This window comes from Coturnix japonica, chromosome 4, assembly GCF_001577835.2.
Source record: "Coturnix japonica isolate 7356 chromosome 4, Coturnix japonica 2.1, whole genome shotgun sequence".
NCBI classification, from domain to species: Eukaryota; Metazoa; Chordata; class Aves; order Galliformes; family Phasianidae; genus Coturnix; species Coturnix japonica.
This window is the reverse complement of record NC_029519.1, coordinates 18,091,725-18,108,246: the sequence shown is the minus strand read 5'-3', so window position 1 is coordinate 18,108,246 and position 16,522 is coordinate 18,091,725. Positions and strand designations below refer to the sequence as shown.

General features: G+C 38.0%; 1 protein-coding gene across 3 annotated transcripts in view; it reads right to left on the bottom strand.

Moving 5' to 3' along the window:
• Positions 1 to 16,522, bottom strand: part of LOC107313042 — a 38,940-nt gene that overhangs the window by 22,137 nt on the left and 281 nt on the right. For all 3 annotated transcript variants that reach the window (XR_001554753.2, XM_015860951.2, XM_015860952.2), the window contains exons 2-11: positions 16,395 to 16,495; positions 15,704 to 15,773; positions 14,334 to 14,464; positions 13,488 to 13,576; positions 12,189 to 12,288; positions 10,656 to 10,699; positions 9,423 to 9,500; positions 3,930 to 4,126; positions 1,694 to 1,758; positions 1,058 to 1,164 (exon numbers count right to left, since the gene is read on the bottom strand). Coding sequence is in view for 2 of the 3 variants with exons in the window: in XM_015860951.2 (XP_015716437.1) it covers positions 1,058 to 1,164; positions 1,694 to 1,758; positions 3,930 to 4,126; positions 9,423 to 9,500; positions 10,656 to 10,699; positions 12,189 to 12,288; positions 13,488 to 13,576; positions 14,334 to 14,464; positions 15,704 to 15,773; positions 16,395 to 16,495 (982 nt within the window). In the remaining variant the exon portion in view is untranslated. The remainder of the gene's footprint in view (positions 1 to 1,057; positions 1,165 to 1,693; positions 1,759 to 3,929; positions 4,127 to 9,422; positions 9,501 to 10,655; positions 10,700 to 12,188; positions 12,289 to 13,487; positions 13,577 to 14,333; positions 14,465 to 15,703; positions 15,774 to 16,394; positions 16,496 to 16,522) is intronic.

Below are 16,522 nucleotides of genomic sequence, written 5' to 3'. Positions count from 1 at the left end.
TAAAACTATGATAAGTAGTCCAAAATGTTAACAAGTTGCAGACTGGAAAAATGAGTTAAATACTGAAGCAGCTAAATTGCTTTTCCTTTCCTTCTTTGTCTGGAAACCTTCTGGCTGTTTGAGAGATTTAATCAGCTGAAACACTGGACGTACTTTTAAAAATTAAAATTAAATTATTGTAATTACACATTTTCCATCAATTGACTACTCTGAAGACACTAGCAATATCACCACTGCTGTAATTATTAAAAATGGCACCTGGAACATGATATAGGCTTAAATCTAAAGTGAAATTCTTATTGATATAAGAAAAAAATGAAGGTGGTCACTATGCTACCACTGAGGCCATTTCTCTTCCAATGAGCATGGGAAAAAATACTCGATTTACTTGATTTCTAAAAGGTGTCTAGCAAAGAGAGCTTGTTCCACAGCTGTATAATTGATGAATGACAGAGAAGAAGTCTTATATAAAACTGAGAAGAAAGCAATAGCTCACATAACTAGGAAGCTTGGATGCTATTGGAATAAATGTTCCAAGACTTCTGTGAGTACAGACAATTATATTTAAAAGGAATCCCTCCTACAAATATCCAGGCATGACAATATGACTAGAGGTTTATCAAACTGTTTTCCAAATGGAAAATTATTCCAGCAAATAAAAACAACATTAGTCCCATTTTTCAAGGTAATAATATATTTTGTCTAAAACAATTCTGGTAAACTGCCTACATTTTATAGCTTTGAAATTTTGATAATAAGTTCAGTGGAAAAGAAATGAAATTAAAATGTGTCTGGAATCTAATACATTTGGGTCACAGCTGTCCATTTTGAACAATACTTGCTAACTTTTTCCTTTCTGTCAAACACAGTTTAAAAGTGTAGTTACAGGTTGTTCAGGAAACCTCTTTTCAGTCAACTAAGGTCTTGAAGCATCCTCCCGACTTCTGTCTTTTATGGTTCTTACAAGGCTAATGTGATTACCATCATGTCACCATTCTATTTTCATTATCTCTGAATATCAAATAACCAAAACCCCTTTCGAGCAACAAATACTGACCTTTTGAGAATACTTTCTGCAGTGAGTTTTCCTTTTTGTACTGACTTTGGACCTCCCACTGGACAGACAGCAGTAGCTCTGAAACCATCAAGGTAAGTGGCACTTACCTAATGAGAAAGGGATTAAAAAATACATGTGATTCAGTACTGATAAATGCTCTCCAACAGTTATTTTCTTTAAAATCACAGTAGTGGAATGATAAGAAAGCATGATAATCAGTAAACTTACTCTATTACTTAAAATGTGAAAAGTCAAACCTGTAGAACTGTAAAACTCAGTATTGCTTCTCACTGATATCTTAAATTATTTTGAACCTATACATTTTGGTACACGAGATACACTCTGGAGCTGAAAAGCTGAATAACACATCACAATTTATTCTTAAAAAGAACCATTTCAGCCGCTTCTGGCTATATCTGGATTTGCCTGTTACATAAATAATCATGTTTATGCATCTAGTAATGTATGTTTGGTCTTTGTCTCTTTGTTACTTATTCAGCAACAACATGGGTGAACTTGTTTGTGTAAAGATGTTAAAGAGGCAACAATTTTTGGCAGAAAATATTTTTATTTTCTCCAAAATATCAAACCTTAAATGGAGCGTAAGGTATTCCTTAGTTAGAAGGAAAGTAATACCTTATAAAACATTGAAGGAGGTGATCCTTTTGCTCCGTGAACTTTCACTGCTCCGCCTTCAAAACCTGGAGTGGTTAAAAAAAAAAAAAATCAATACTTGAGCTTCTTCAAATTAACTTTCAAAGACGTGCTCTTATGTTAATCAAATGCATTTTATCAGAAAAACAAATCACTGTACTACCCCACAGAAGAGAGAACCTTCTACAAAATGTTCCTCTCTGCCTTCTGAACTGAAACATGATGGCTATGTTTCTAACTTCAATGAGTCTTTTAGCAAAATGCTTGAAACATTTATATTAACATTATAAATTCTTAACAAAAAAAGAGACCTTAAAAGTTTAGATCCAGTAGTTACTTTCCAGAACCAGACACTGCTTACACACACAGAGCATGTCATTTACTGCAGCTTGCTGAAGTGGACAACAAGTGTGAGTCCCTCACACTTGGCAAAGAAACAGAACCAGAACAGTGGTAGCTTATTTGTTCAATAAAGGAATAATTTAACTTCAGCCTTCTCGATAACAGAAACAGAACAGTCTGAATATATGTTCCAATGCAACTACCTTGTTCAGTATTAGGTATATGAACAACAAAATGAAACAAGAAAATGCTGCCATGTCATAAGGTTCAAGTTTGAACTGGAATAAGTAGGTGAACTTAAAAATCAGCAGCGCAGGGCCAGCATCTCAGGTCAGACTGACAGCATTACACTGTATCTGTGCTTGCAAATATTTAGGAAACTGTTTCAAGCTTTACAGAAATACTCTGAAGCGATCAAAACAAAAATCCCTTCAGAATACATCTGAAAAACGGAATCAGATGAACTCACCTTAGTTTTAAGTATCATGCACAAATATCATCACTCTCTGCAAGGCTGAAACGAGGTTTGTTCAACAGAGGAAAATGATTTATTTTTCAAAAAAAAAGATATCCCTACAGTCAGTAAAAATTTGGAAGACTTTCATATGGCTGGGCAAGGAGTAACATAAACAAAGCCCACAAAACAAAATGCATAACATCCATTGACTAAAAGAAAACAGAAGCACCTCTCAGTTCATTGTCACTAATCCAGCAGGACAATAAAATCAGCAATGTAAACAGCAAAACCAGATAGCATGCCCTGTTTTTACTGGTGTACGTGTCAAAGCACTTCAAACTAAAAATATTTAAGAAATCTGTCTATTTTCCATCTGCTATATTTCTAAGAAGACTAACTGAAAGTTCATGTGAAAGTTCATTTTAAGTTCAAACATGTCATATCAGGTCATTTGCAAGCTGAAAGTTCATAGGAAGGTTAGGGTTCTCTTTTCCTTTTTTTCTTAAAAGACTGCTTGAGCACAAGATTCACTCTATGATTTTACAGTACTTTTGTTATTGAAGCACTGTATTTTCCCCAGGAAGTTCTTAATTGGAAATTTCAGTTGTTCTAAGTTTTACAAAGGCACTCAGCATGGTGTGACAGGTTAAATTCCATTAGAGTGAAAACGAATATACATATTACAGGTGCAGTAAAACTTCAAATGATTGTAGCTGAACATTTTTATCACACACTCTAATCCAATCAACAAATCTTGTAGTTGAGAGCTTTTAGGGTTTTGTTTTGTTGCTTTGCCTTTGAGTCCAAACTTGGAACAAGAGTTATAAGCACCTTTAGCCTGTTGGCTGTTCATATGACTATGGTAGGTTTGAGGGTGGAAAAGTACTGTTTCTCAGTGGATGTCCTCTGCCTAAGCAAGCCTCTACTACTTAGAGTGATGCAACTAATTATGCCTAGGGAAAACACTATTATTAAGTGACACATAGAATAATACAGTTGTTCATTGTTATGTTTCTAATGTAAAACAAAACAAAACAAAACCCACCTTTTTAAGCAAATAAACTGAGCTATAGTTTGAAAAAAATATGAAATCACAGTGGAGCACAGTTCAAAGTCTTGGCTGGTGTTAGAGATGCCTTGAAAGTGAAGCAGATAGAGAAGCAATCGAAGACTTAGATTAGAAAACCAGCAAGAAAAGTAAGAGTATGGTTACAATTCCTTAGACAATTTCTAACAAAGTCCCTTGAAAAAAAACAAAGTCTTTTCAAGGCAATCTGTTTCTATGAAAAATATCGGTTACATATCATGCCATAAGGAACGGATATAGCAAGGAATACACAGATAAAACATGGAAATTACAGTAATAGCTTTAGTTTGATCATCTAGTTTGCACATCTCTTATCATAAAGGCAGACTAACCTGGAATTTCAGTGATGGAAACTTCAGAAAAGTCACACGTGACATCTGGTAAAAGGTAGTGCTGAGGATTGCCCACTTCATACACCAACTGCTCAGCCACAGTGCCAAAGGAGATCAGTCCCCCTGTGTCCGGTGGTTTGGAAATAATAAAGTCTCCTTCAGAAGAGCACTCTACAATGGGAAAGCCTATGTTATGCCTAAAAAAAAATGAAAACATTGGAAAAAAAAACACTATAAATACAGGGTGAAAAGAAGAATGACACAGCAGAATTTTATGGTAATTGATAATCAATTAAAATTGATCAAGATTTAGAATGTAGTTTGGTGCTTCTGCAAAAGTGCAGGAAAAGCACTGTACAGGCTAACCAAAATAAGAGGATGCATATTATTGCCCATCAAAGAATAACACATGTAACACCAAACACCAACAGTTTCTCAGAAAAGTTATATATAGAAGACAGAGGAACACATGAAAGTAAGATCTCCAGCCCAAAACAATAATAAAATCAGGAATTAACAGAAAATTACAAGGCATTACAAAGACAAAAGCAGTAAAATAGAAAACTATAATCATATGCTCTCTAGATTAATGTACAGTAAGCTATCAAGTAGCTCGCAGTATGAGATACATGCTGATTTATATAGGAGTAGAGTAGAATTTTCAGGGTTCTGTGGAAGATATATTTGCTTTCGATGTTGTAAGGCTTTTTCATTTAGAGATCATTTCTCCGAGCAAAAGTAATAACTTACAATTAAAAAGCTGAAAATTAAAGCAGTATTCATGCTCTCACACAAGGGCTACCTGGCTCTCTTCCATTCAGAAGAAGTTAGAAATTTGTGGGAATACAATGTTAGAGAGAAAAAGAATCCAAATAAAAGAGATAAAGCTCCTTGAAAAAACTCTTCTCAAATAAAAAGGTGCTTGATATCACCATTCCCATTACAGTCAATGATCTTCAGGTCCTTTGTACATAATTAATGCTCATCCCTGAAATTAATTATGTTTGGGTGCTGGAGGGAACCATGTGCTGAAGATACAACCAAACTTGTTACTAGCAAAGGTTACAAGAACATAGTTTGCATAACATACATTCACAAACTTTTAAAGGAAATAAGCAAAGAAACCAGTGAACTCTGAAATGACATTAGCAAAAGTTCATGGGAGTTTGGACAGATTCCTTATCATTGGGGAGCTTAAAACTTAATCCTTTTTTTAAATAATGGAGAGAAGCTCTGTTACCAGAGATCAGCAACTTTTAATACTGCTAGCATACAAAACTTTGAAAGAACAGTTGCTGGAGGACACCTAGAAAAGCCCACCAGGAATCAGTAAGGATTATACTTCATTTGTCTGGACTTTGAAACTATTTAAACCATGAAAAAGATAGAGGGTATTAAAAAAGGATTAAAAAAAAAAAAAAAAGGAGAAAAATTGGGAAAAAGAAAAGACATAAACCAAACCCCGTGAATACAACAAACTGAATGAGTAAATCTGATTCTAAATGATTACAATATGGGGTTAGTTTGTTTTTTGTCTGTTTGCTTGGAAGGAAAGAAAGGGATGAAAGTTGGCAGCAGGATGTAACATTCTCCATTTTAAAGTGACAAGAAAATATCCAAGAAACCTCTCAATTATCAGTCAAGACCAACCATCTATTATCTATTCTATAATATCTATTAATGATCTGTAACTATCCCAACTTTACAGGTAATGAGATGCATTCAGGAAGCAGACTGACTCACATAGTGTTACAGAGCATGATCAGAAACTGTACAAGATGAGAATGAAAGAGCTGTCAAATGCACAGTGCTATTCTCATATCACCTGTCTGCCTGCAACTGAGGCCTTGCTAGCAGGCTGAATGCAGCTTATTTGAATCACTTACCCAAAGTGAAATCACTTCCACTGAAACAGATGTTCCAGTCTGCCCCACTGCACCAAGAACAGACATCCCTACTGTAACCTACTGTAAGTCATCATCGTAAACAAGATGTTCATGCACCTACTCCCCAGTGAACTTGTTTTGAAGGAAAAAGAGGTAAACTGCAGACACACACCTTCCCAACACTGATTCTGAACTACTAATATAGACTAAACTTCAGCTTAACCAAGGTTTACCCTCAGAAGACTCGAATCGTTACACAAAACATGACTGTGAAAATCCATGTGTCCTATATTGCCTCAGAGATGTCAGTAACAACTCATATTAAAATGTCCCCTCATAAAATAAACTTTGCTAGTAGTCAACAACAGTTACAGTATCCAAAGTGGCAGAGAGTGAACTGGCACTCTTAATAAAAGAACTGCAGCCGTTTAGTGACAGAATCATAGAATGGCTTGGGTTGGAAAGGACCTTAAGGACAATCTCATTCCAACCCTCTGCAATAGGCAGAAACACCTTCCACTAGGACAGGTTGCTCACAGCTCCATCCAGCCTGGCCTTGAAGACCTCTGGGAGGAGGCATCCACAGCTTCTCTGGGCAAAAGATAAAAGATAGGACAGCATACTACTGTACATTCACTAGCAGAAGATCACAAGAAAGATAAAGAACCCACAGTACTACATACAACATGAAAGCAGACCAGGGTCCAAGCCAGCTTTGATATCAACGTTTAGCTTTATAGACAATGCAGTTTCCTGGATGACTCAACAAACATTAAGCTGAGGTGAACTCTAAACCATGTGTCTCAACTCCCTGGACACCTATTTTAGACTCAGTGTTATTGGGCAAAAAGTAAGAATTGCTACCACTTTCAGAAATGTTTATATAACCCATTCAAAACTATTAATCTGTGCCCAGCAAGGTCAGCACATGCTTTTGGATAGCTTACACACATGCATATCTACATGGAGGTACCAACACAATTCCCAAGCACTGCTGCACGCCCTGTTTTAAGAAAGTTTACTGATCATAACACCTACCTCCTGTAACTAGGGCATTTCACAGTATACATTGCATGTGCACACTAAATGCCTTGAGAATCTCAGGCCAGACTACCAGGCAGTTTCAGCTGCGTAGAATAGATGGTGCTACAGACAAAAAGGCAAACCACACTGCTTAATCTGGGCCTTGAACAGAATCCAGCATGCAAGTCCCAAATAATAATCTGGATCCAGCCCTTAAGAGACTACAACTACTGACTTACCCTTTTGGTTATCCCAGGCCAAAGGATTATGAAGTCTCAACCACTGTACACTCTTGGCTTAGGGCAAAATTTCAGTGATTATCATCTCCTCAAAATGATTATTTTACTGATCAGCATAAGCTTATTCTCTCCTGCATTTCAAAACAAAACAAAACAATGCACTAGTCACCTACTGACACTAAATAATAATGAGACAGCAACATCTGGGATTAATTAAACTGAAATATAAAGCTGTGCATTATCAATATACTTCTGACATCACAGTCCATTCTGACACTGCATGAATTCCCTGAGTGCCATGCACTAGAGATTAAATAGGGAGTAGTGATGTGCTACTCAATTCTGTTCTTCACCTAATATATATTACTGCACAAATAACATAAAAAGAGTAGGGGTCTTTTTTGACAGCATTTACTTACAGACAGTAATTTAAGAATGTTTATTAGTTATCTACAAACTCAATGATTTCTTCAATTTTCCCTGCTAAGCATCAGATAATCCACATAAGGAATGACTCAAGCAGCCTTTGTCTAACTGGAAACAAAAAGTAGTTAAGTTTCATAGGCCTAAAACTTTATCTATCTGTAACTCATAACCAGTAGTCTTTCTTAGCAGTGCACTTAGATCTGCTTCAGCAGCCAAAGACTGAACAGCAACTTGACTACTGTTCAAAACCAAACCTACCTTCTGCAATAAAATGTGAGTGAATGAGAGAGGTTGCCTTCTAGCATTCACTAGAGAATAGTCTAAGTATTGTGAAAATATCCTTCAGCTCTAATGTAAAGGTCCAGTAATTGTCTGCAGACATGAATGACAAGCATTCTCAGATGCATGAACATGTGCTCTCATGGTGGTGAGAAATTAAGGTGCCTTTCGCATACTAATGACAAGAGACATTTCAATCTGTTTTCTTCTTCCCACATTTAATGACTCCACTGGGCTGATGTGGATATAACCTCACATATCATATATAGTCTGATTTATTGAGATTTAGATTACACAGGTTTACTTTCAGAAGATTTAAAAATGTAGCTCTTTTTAAACTAAGTACAAATCACTAACAGACTCAGAGCTCTATCGACCTAGTGGCTATTCAAGTTATACTGAAGACAGCAGGTTTCCTAACTTTTAACATTATTGAAGCTATGAATTTGCCTATATAGATTTGCACACACTGAAAATGGATTCAGGTTGACCAAATAATCAGAAAAATTCATACCTTTGAGTTTCTTTAACTTACATTCAGGCTACTACTATGCTATCAAATGGAAAATTCATCTACTTGTAAACCATGAGCTTTCATAATGGATGGAGCACTCCCAAAGTAATGCCTCCTATTTATTCCTACACAAACTAAAACAGATATAAAGAACAGAATAACGTTTTCTCATAGAGCAAATTCTCAGGTACAAAACACCTTTTTTCAACAGTCACTGCTATCAACTATGTATTTTCACTAGCTACAAACAAGAGCCTACAACTGCCATTTCTGATAGAAAAATCCTCAAAAGTACAGAGCTACCAAGATTTTTAATAGGAAAAATGTATCCTGTGGGTCCCTGCAGGACCAGAGCCAAATGAAACCCATCCTTTTCTCCTGTATCTTTTGCACAGTTCTTCAGCTCTCGATCATGTAAAGGTTGCACTGACTTTGATGGACAGTGCACAAATCAAGACTCTTTCCTTTCATCATAAGGAAAACAGGAATAAACTGCAACTGGAGAATCACTCATTGTGTGTCAAAGACGCTCCCCAGCTGCTTCTAAGCTACTCTTAAAAACAAGTTCATTAAAAGCAGACTACATGAGTCCTTCCTCATGGCAATTCTCAGCAGGCAGACAGACCTACCTAACAAGTGGGTCTCATCCAGGACACTTGAACACAAGTAATGTACGTAACACTTTTTCAAAGGTCAGTAATGTATATGCAGACACCGACAGTTCAAAACTGGGAAAGTGGGACATACAGGAAAGGAGGAGAGTGGAATATGTAGCAAGAGAGGACTCTGTCATCCCTGACAAAGCAAGCTGTGTGAGACTGGACAATGCACAGCTCTGATCTAACTGAAGACTGACAAATTAGCATCTCAAATATCCTCACTGTCCTTTCCTTTACACACACACACTCCTCCGATGATAGGGGATTGGAGGCAGATGATGTTTCAAACCAAGCCATTCTATCAGTAGAATGAATGAGAAACTGATTTTTACAACATATGACCTTATATCTGACCCTGCCTGTGGAAGAGAGGTTGGAACTTGATGATTCTTGGGGTCCCTACCAACTCAAGCCATTCTATGATTTGGTTTACTACAAACATACATGGTGTTGTCACTGTTACTTACCAGTCTGGTACCACATGCCAGTCAGTGAATATTCCACCAGTACACTGAGCACCGCATTCAATAAGATGACCTGCAAGGCTGGGAAAACAGCAGGTGTTCAAACAAAATATTCTGTAAAAGGATGTATCACAAATCCCGTCTGAAAATGTAATCATACGATGGAAATACAGCTACATTTTAGAACACGCACATTTTTTTCCTCCCTAGAGTTTTGTTTATAAACTTTACAATAAATATATGTAGGAATTCTGCAAGATGACTAAGAAGAGGTTAAAAGAGTAAAGTTTCATATGAAAAAATGTTTGGTATATTCCAACAAAAATCAAGTTTTGTGAGTCATTTCAAAAAGTATTGATCTACAGTCAGTATTTTAGCTTTCCACATTGTTGTAACTGAAAATATGCAAGACATGTTTTTAATCAAGAGGTGTACAATCTCACACAGCATGAAGGATATCTTTGAACAGAACACATTATAACTTTCAAATCTTTAATTGTGGTATTTCATAAGTGTGTGAGAGAATTATAGGCAAAATCTTGATCTCTCAAAACTAGTTACTGACTTCAATCCCAAGTCAGCAGAGCTGGAGTTTCTTTCTGCAATAATTCTTTAGCAATAGGAGGTCTAACACCACTACTACTAGGTGCAGTCAGGTTACTTAAGTAGCCACACATTTTAATGGACTTCAGTATAGTATGATGATGCAGGAAAATGAAATTAGATGACAGGATTTTACCTAGCACTTTCTGCAACAGATTCCTAACCTTAAAATTTATAGCTAGGGTTTGCAAGTGGGGCTATTCATATTCAGCTTCTGCTATACCAGGTAAGGATGCTGACCTATGACCAGGACTCCTTCGGTATATCTTTGAAGACAGTAGTTGCAGTCAGCCTCAACTACTCAAACTGATGGACAAACAGAAAAAGCAGGAGTCGCTGTTTTGTACCATGAGATTTCACAAAACAGAGAGGAAGTTAACCTGTCAAATCAGTAATTTTCTCTTCTTATTTTACTGAGCTGGTTCCAAAACAGTAGTGCTTAAATTTCCATTTCAAACATAAGAGTATTAGGCAAACCTTAAAGAACCATAACCAAAACCTTCATTTTGAGTAACTTTCTAATAAATGAGCTCAGTAATAATATCCAAATTCCCAAACTGCTTTAAAAAATCATTATTCTGGCATTATACAAGATGAAATACAGATTTACCCATTTCTTCTTATATCATTTACCTTCCTGCTGCTAGCAAGTCAAAGTCATCCCTATTCCAGCCAAACTAGAAGAGAAATACAAACATATTACTTATACGAACTGATTTGATTAACAATATATTTATCATTGACTGCAGCAAGAACAATCTAGCTAACTGGTAGGAGCTGTAGGTGTGTTTGAGTTGCTAAGCAGTAAATCTGTGAAAATACTCTGATGTATTTCAGTTTTCATTGAAATTTTTAGTCCCAGACCTCTCAAAAATATAAATTCTTAAAGTCACACCCTGTTCAAAAAAGTCTAGCTTATTTTTTTTAATGTAAGCAAAGCATAAAAAGCAAGAGATAAATCAAAAACAATCAACATAACAGAAACTTCCCTGATGTATATTTTTCTTGGACCTTGTTCTCACTAGCAAGGAGAGTCTGACTGAAGAGGTGAAGGCTGAGGGCAGCCGTGGTCGCAGTGACCAGGAGATGGTGGAGTTCAGAATCTCATGTGGCAGGAACAGAATACAAAGTAGAATCACAACTCTGGGCTTCAGCAAGGACAACAATCGCTAGGGGACATCCCACAGGACATGGTACTTGAAGGTAAAGGGACCCAAGATAGTTGGTTAGCATTCAAGGACCACTTCTTCCAAGCTCAAGATCAGAGCATCCTAACAGGTGGGAAGTCAAGACAGGGAATTGCTGGGCAAACTCAAGTGGAAGAGGAGAGTCTACAGATCATGGAAGGAGGGGCTGGCCACATGGGAGGAATACAAGACTGTTGTCAGAGGATATAGGGAGGCAAATAGGAAAGCTAAAGCCTCCTTAGAATTAAACCTTGCAAGAGGGGTCAAGGACAACAGAAAGGGCTTCTTCAAATACACTGCAGATAAAACTAACACTAGAGGCAATGTAGGCCCACTGACGAATGAGGTGGGTGCCCTGGTGACAGAAGATGCAGAGAAGGCTGAGTTACTAAATGCCTCCTTTGTCTACACTGCTGGAGGCTGACCTGAGAAGCTCCATACAGAGGCTCCAGAGGAAGACAGAAACAAGGAGTTTGCCCCAGTTGATTAAGACTGGGTTAAGAACCAATTTAGCAATTTGGACATCCATAGCATGGGTCCTGATAGGAGGCACCTGCAGGTGCTGAGGAAGCTGGTGGATGTCATTACTAGGCCACTCTGTTATCTTTGTTAAGTCACGGGGAATGGGAATTACTCACGGAAAAAAGACCATACATCCCCCACCACAGAAAACCAGATCTACTACTGCCACCTTGCGGTACTGAAAATACATTTGTTCCTTAACCTTACATTAAATTTTAAAGCTGGGGAAAAAACAACCCAAAAACAAGAGTGAAACGCTGGTGAAACGTGGCAAAGCTCCCTACGCTTCACTGAAATAGTTTCAAATTTCATGATACTTAAGAACAAATATGTCCCTGTTAGAGATTTAGTAGCAGAGAAAAGGTAGCAAAGTTTCATGTGTGCATGCAAAAAATAAAATGAAACAAGAATGAAAGAGCTTCTGTTCATCATCGCCTTGTAAATAACTTGTACTTACAGAATGAATGAGTGGTCCTAATACAATCCCACTGTCGACGCATCTACCAGTGATTACAATATCAGCCCCAAGATCAAGAGCTCTGCTTATTGGTCTTGCCCTAAAGGTAAAATCAATACGCATTCTTAGTTTTTAACACACCATTTAAAAATCAGTTCCCCATCAGAAACAAAATAAGAATCACTTAATGAGTCTGCATGAAATCAGCTTTGTTCATACAACAACTAGGCAACTGTTAACGTTTTCAAAAGCAAGCATCGGTATATCCAATCAGTTTCATGAGAATTGAAAGACTTGTCTGGACATTCATACAAAATGCCCTGAAACACAACGTAAAGAAGATCACTTCTATTATCAGTAATAGAAAATCCAAGGTGTTTTTCAGAGTAAAACGACTCATGCTACTGAGCATAGCATTATGTAGTGGCTATGTGAGAAATGCAAATGGGTTTCTATGGGATACTAACTAAGCTATGTAACTACATCTAAAAAGCAGTCAATTAGTAAGCTTGCATCTTATTGAAAAAAACACAGATCATAAATCAGGGGGACAGAAGAAATATTTCATCATCTATAACAATAATTTTTCAGATGTAGCTGATGCAGTGAACCAAGAATCAAACTGTAAACATAACTAAATTTATGGAATTTAAAAAATTATTTTAATTATCTACAGAACTTAATTTTATCCAGCATACTATGAAGTTGATTTGTTTTATATATATATACACACGCACACACACATATATAAATATAAACCGAGAGAGACATTTATACAAGTAAGCATCCAATGTAGATGTTATAAGAGAAAAATGTACATTATGAAGCTGTGATTTAAGAAGCTGGATAATAGCTTTAGATTTCAATGCATCCCAAATGAAGGGGCCCATAAAGAAATTCTGTTTATTTGAAACAAATACAGAAGTAAAGCAAGGTCAAAAATCACTTGTTCTAGCTTCCATTAGTAAAGCACAGCCATACACAATGGCAATCCTTAGCAACTGTACCATGCAGTGACAGGATACTCCACTTTTGGAAAAAATAGTTTTACTAATTGCAATTACGGCAACTTTGTCTTGAATCAAACCTGAGGATTCTCAGGAGACATAACACTAAAGTCACAACTGGAAAGGTTCTAACATAAAAGTTCATTTACAGGTTAGAAGAAGAAAATATTTTCTAGTTGCTTGAATCATACCAAGGTGAACCTTAAGTGCCCAGGCAGTTCTACTTGCAAACCAAGTCAACATACTAAAAGTTATCTTTCCATTCAAAAAACAACTTGTTAAAGTAACTCACCCAAGATACACGTTCATGCTATGAACGCTCTCTGGAAATGGTTTGCCACTTTCTAAATCAGTGATGCCAGCTCCTCTTAGGTTCTCCTTCTGTTAGAAAACAAACCACCACATTGATGAGTATTTTGTAGCACCTACTGTAAAACTTTCATTACTATCAAACAACAGATTCGTTTCACAGCAACTCTAAGAGAAGTATTATCATTAAAACTAACAAAAAACACAAATCAGTTCAATGACCAAAAGTTCTGACACTTATTTTTCTGAGTGCTGGAAAATAAAGATTTTAAAGAATGCTCTTCCTTCCAAAGATGATCAACAACCACAAAGCAGCATACTCCTTAGGCGTTCAAATCACCTTTAATTCCTGTAAGACTGAGCAAGTCAAACCTTGCCAGCAGAAACGTCTACTGCAACAGCAATGGTGATGTGGCCAGAAGTCAAAGATAATTCTGCAGCTCAAAGCAGTTAATTTCAGAGCACATTAAGCTCCCAGAGAGGCATATGCGTGCTTTGCAAATAAGGAGTTGAACTTAACCTTCTTCATCATTGCCTGTGCATTAAGAAATTGAAAATGCTTTTAACAGTGAATGCTCCCTCCCTGGAAGCATTCAAGGCCAAGCTGGATGGGGCTGTGAACAACTTGGTCAAGAGGGAGGCGTCCCTGCCCATAGCAGAGGGGTTGGAACTAGATGGTCTTAAAGGTCCCTTCCAACTCAAACCACTCTATGATTCATTATATGAACAAAGATACTACAGAAAGAGGCAAAAAATAAATTCAGGCCAATTTTTTCTCTATACAGAAAACTTGCACAGTCCTTCAAAGCCTAAGGGCGAAGTGCCATACCTCACTCATTATGTCATCTCCAGTAACAACAGCTATTTTCAAATCGACGCCTGCCTTCTCTGCCACCTCCTGAAGAGCGGCCGCACAAGCCAGGGGGTTCACTCCACCCGCATTACTGATGACTCGAACACCTTCATGAAAAGGATGAACCAAGGCCAGAAGCATTAACAATCACTTATATTTCAACAACTCAAAGCGAGCAGAAAGACAAGCAAGATACAAGCTTTGCAAGGTATGAGGCATCTAATCAAGTGAAATATTAATCATAGAATTACCCAGGTTGGAAAAGACCTTGAAGATCATCAAGTCCAACTACAGCCTAACCAGTACCCTAACTCTAAAAACCCTACTCTAAATCATATCCCTGAGTACCACATCCAAACGGCTCTTAAACACAACCAGGGATGGTGATTCAACCACCCCACTGGGGAAGCCTATTCCAGTACCTAACCACCCTTTCTGTAAAGAAGTTTTTCCTAATATCCAACCTAAAATGCTATGTTAAGTCTTGAGCCGCAATATGGTTGTAAAATGAAAGGATCAGACAAAGCCAATGAGGGACTGATTTCAGAACAGTTAATTGTTGTAGACAGACTTTATGATGTGGATGACCCCACTGTTCCTGGAGGTGTTCAATAAATGTTTAGATGCTGTACTGAGGGATATGGTTTAGTAGGAAATACTGGTTGGAATGGATGATCTCAGAGCTATTTTCCATCCCTGGTGATTCTACAATTCTACAATTATCTTCTTCCCTTCCTGTAAGAAAGGTGAAAGCGACCAGTGAGACAAACATGATGAGGAAGTGACAGCATCATGCCTGTTCCTACAGGTACAACACAGGAGAACAAACTTTTAAGGCACTCATACTTTCCAAACAACTTCACTTTAGCACAAACAGATGTTTCTCTGCATTCCAGTACATTAGCGTGGTACTGGGTGCTTAGCAGAAACGATTCATCTCTTTCACTTGAACTCAGTAAGTTGTAAAGATGTAGTCATATAAACAAAAAGAATTGCACTAGGAAAACAGAAGTATCTGAACTACTTTGGAAAGCTGACAAATCTTTAGATTGCATTAAGCCATGAGATTTAGATATTTTAACAAGATATTTTCCCTTCTCAAACTAAAGCTACAAAAAGAATTACCTGGAGACGTGCAAACACGTTTATAATTACAGGCAAACATTTCATGTGTACCTATATAGATTCTACCACCAGATGAGCACTTCTTGTTGCATCTTTTGAGGTTACATCCATAAGGCAGCACAACACCGGTGTGACAAACAGCTGTTTACAGGAACGCAACCCACACAAAACTCATTTTGCGGCTGCACTTCGTTAAGCTGGGAAGACGAAGAGGAGCGTACCTTTCCTGTGAATATCTTTTATGTATGGAGCCATAGCAGTGGAGACGAAATCCGGAGTGTAACCCAGCACCTGCAATCGCAGAACCACAGGGGTTGGAAGGGCCAATGGAAGGGCCATAGCGGTGCCCACTATGTTGGTTGGAGGTGCCAGCCCCCACCACCACACCAGACCCTGGCTAACAACAGCACTGGATCATCTATTTCTTTCTTTTTAATCTTTCCAGGTTCCTGCAAGAATGAACTCTAGCTGAGCAGCCAAAGAACCAGAAGAGGCCAACTGCATCTGTGGCTTGTCTCTGTCTCCAGTCCCAGGCTGGGGCCGAAGACGCATCACCTCCAGTAAGACACAGGGTAGAAAGAGAAGGCTGGTTTCCCATCAGCATCTCCAGTATTTTCTCTTCCAACTCACCTTACCAAAGGTCATGAAGCTACTTCCAAACTGGACTTTTAAACCTGAGCATCTCACCCCACTCCTGCTGGAGAGGAAGAAAATAAATTCCTTACCTCTTACTATTAGCAGTTCCTGTCTGGCTGTGCCAGAGACTGGTTCTAAACGAGTTCGTGTGGTGCTTGGTTTTGTTTGGCTTTTCCTTAGCCCTGTAGGGCAGTAATCAACCTGCTTTTACACATCCGCATCGCGGAGCCCGACCCTGCTGCTAAAGCCGGCTGTACGCCGACAGCCGCTACTCACGGGAGAACGGGCTTTGGCCGCCGTCAGCAGCGACATGGTGATCTCGGAGAGATAATCGAAGACGAGGAAATCCAGCTTCCCTCCATACAGCAGCTGCGGCACTGCAAGCAAGGATAAGACGCCGTTAA